The sequence below is a fragment of the Triticum aestivum genome, chromosome 3B (assembly GCF_018294505.1).
Source record: "Triticum aestivum cultivar Chinese Spring chromosome 3B, IWGSC CS RefSeq v2.1, whole genome shotgun sequence".
Lineage (NCBI taxonomy): Eukaryota > Viridiplantae > Streptophyta > Magnoliopsida > Poales > Poaceae > Triticum > Triticum aestivum.
This window is the reverse complement of record NC_057801.1, coordinates 744430798-744433579: the sequence shown is the minus strand read 5'-3', so window position 1 is coordinate 744433579 and position 2782 is coordinate 744430798. Positions and strand designations below refer to the sequence as shown.

Genomic DNA, 2782 nt, shown 5'->3' with positions numbered 1-2782 from the left:
AGGATAATCGGACAACTCGACTACACTAAACTTGACTGCATATCCAGCTTCGTGTGAAGGGGGTTTTATAGGTAGAGAGGAGAAAATGGCGAGAAAGAACGACTGTGGTATGGAAGGAAAGGATTGGCGGGAACATATGGTGGGAAACGGGTGGCGGGAACATATGAAGGGAAAGAGTTGGCGGGAAAATATTGGGGAAAAGGGTTGCGTGAAAATATATCTTTTCAATGTCTAAGATGGGCAATGGTTGCATAAGTCAAAAAAAACCATTTCGGGCTAACATAAGCCGAAGAGCGCAGCCATGCAGCTTGGGCCTCCCGTTCACACGACTTTTCGGCCTACTGCTGACCAAAGAGTACTTTTCGGCCTGACGCTGGCCAAAAAGGCCTTTTCGGCCTAGCTACGGATCTCTTCGGCCAATGCGTGGCCGAAGAGTCCTTTTCGGCCAACCGTCAACCAAAAACACCATCTTCGGCCCACATGAGGCCGACGGGGTCATATTTTTGCTTTTTTTGCATCGGGTGTTATAGTTTCCAAATTTGCTATAAAAAACATGATAGTTTCGGAAAAAAATCAAAAATTGTTCCACCAATTTCCAAAACAATGTTCGAACATTCATGAATGTTCGACGATTCAAGAAAATTGTTAAAAAAATGTTCACAATTTTTGAACATTGTTCTGAAATAGAATAAAATGTTTATGAATTCAAAAAATGTTCTTGATTTTGGAAAATGTTTGAAAGTTTGTAAAAGTGTTCAGGAATTAGAATAATGTTCACGATTTCAAATATGTTCACGAGTTTAAAAAAAATGTTCATGATTTCACGGAATTGATAGTGGTAGTGTATCTCGGTGGTGCAACAAAATGTGATTTTTTTTTCTCCCGTTACAACGCATAGGTCATTTTTTTAGTTTTATGTTATAATCATTTTATTTAGAACATACACAATGGATCTAGTATCCAAGCTCTCGTCAAGACAAAACAAAATGTTAGACCGGGTCGAAGACATTTGCAAGTTTAGAATTTGCAAAGAATTTCATGAGGTCGTCATTCTTGTCTACAGTAATATGCATGCATGCAAGCGGATGGAAATAGACTTGTGATCACGAAGGCTACGGCGCGTACGTCGCGCGCTATTGCCGTGCGTGCTCTGACCTGTATGAAACAGCCCATCGTCCTAGGCGCAATGCAAATCGGCCGCTACATGCATCCATGGCAAGGTCCCAAATAGTACAAGTTTGCAGTGCTACACACAGCCACAATCCTCTACATCCTTGCAAATCACAACAATGGCATCTCGAACAAGAACCACCACGTCTCTCCTCATCTTCGTCCTCGCCACCACGGTTGCCACGTCTACATCGTCCACAAATGCTGCCCCCACTCCGCCGTCACCAAAGGCACCGCCTCCCCCACCACCACCACCATCGCCGCCGCCGTGCGTGGTACCACAGTCGGTCGCAGCGTTCCTCCGCGCGCGATGCGCCACCACGCTATACCGAGTGACCTGCTACAACACTCTCATCCCCTACGGCTGCGTGTTCCAGACAAACCCTGTCAAGCTCGCCAGGGCCGCCGTCGACCTCAACGTGGCCCAGCTCCGCGCCCTCTCCACGCGCGTGAAGGAGGTTGTTGCCCGTGGCGGCATGGGCCAGCCGGGAGGACCTGCCTACGCGGTGCGGGACTGCGCGGGTACGGTGTCATCGGCGGCCGGGCTGGCCAAGAAATCGGGGGACGAGATCGACAAGCTCGAGGCGGCGGGTAGCAATGCGACCGTGACTCAGGTCAGGTGGGCGATCTCCAACGCACAGACGTGGCTCAGCGCGGCCATGGCCAACGAGGCCACATGCACCGAAGGGCTCGCCCCATGGGGGGCCGCCGCCGTCGCGAAGGAGCTTGTTGCCCGGACGGTGATTGCCATGGAGAGCACGAGCGTCGCCCTCGCGCTGGTCAATGGCATGCCACGCTAAAATTAGCAATGATGCAATGTGTGGTGCCTAGTCATTTACAGTAGTTTCCACGAATTAGGGACAGCCTAGTACTTTACTGGTACCTTGAGTCCTTGACCAGCAGTAATAATTTGCAAGTAAAGTTGTTTATAGAAAATTAGACTAGTCCAATGACAACCTAGTAAATAAAGATGTAAATCTTATATTAGAATGTTGTGTCCAGGATCATTCCTTCTTTATCCCAGAAATAAATTGGACGTCGCTACGCGTCGGCCGGCGAATGTTTCCAATTCATCCGCTGCATAAAGCTCCGTTCGATTAGCGCCCTGACAGCTGTCGGATCTGATCATCGCGTGCGCGTGACCACCTCTTACTTCCTGCAACAACCCCTCTGTTTCGGAAACAGATTCCCCTAGTCCGCCGTCTACGACATCTCTCACGCTCGACGCTTCTTCAACGCTTTCCTGCAACGAGAGCTATGTTTCTGAAACATGTGCCATGTTGCAAATGTTTGACCACTCACTCTCTAACGTCGGGCGCTCCACCGGCGCTGCAACTCGGGTTATGTTTCTGAAACAAGACCCTTGTTGCTGGAAAAAAAACCTTCACGACCGAAACATTTCTTTTCTTTCTGAAACAAAAGATATGCTGCAGAAATCTTTTAAATAAGACCCCAGTTGCAGAAAAATAAACCTTCAGCAACGAATCATTTTTTTTTCTTTCTTTCTGAAATTAGCCCCGTGTTGCAAAAATCTACTGAAACAAGACCCTTATTGCAAGAAAAAGAAAAAAACTGGCCGTGCGAGATCCTGCAACTTTAAGTTTATCATAAG

At 47.8% G+C, this 2782-nt stretch overlaps 1 protein-coding gene across 1 annotated transcript; it reads left to right on the top strand.

Annotated features, from left to right (window-relative positions):
• Positions 1-1066: 1066 nt before the first annotated feature.
• LOC123066297 (pectinesterase inhibitor 10) lies at positions 1067-2189 on the top strand. Its single transcript, XM_044489403.1, has one exon. The coding sequence runs from the start codon at positions 1290-1292 to the stop codon at positions 1968-1970; it is 681 nt and encodes a 226-aa protein (XP_044345338.1). The 5' UTR covers positions 1067-1289; the 3' UTR covers positions 1971-2189.
• The last annotated feature ends 593 nt before the right edge of the window (positions 2190-2782 follow it).

Excerpts from the sequence above, each read along its gene's own strand:
- LOC123066297 (XM_044489403.1), top strand. The coding sequence starts at position 1,290 with ATGGCATCTCGAACAAGAACCACCACGTCTCTCCTCATCTTCGTCCTC.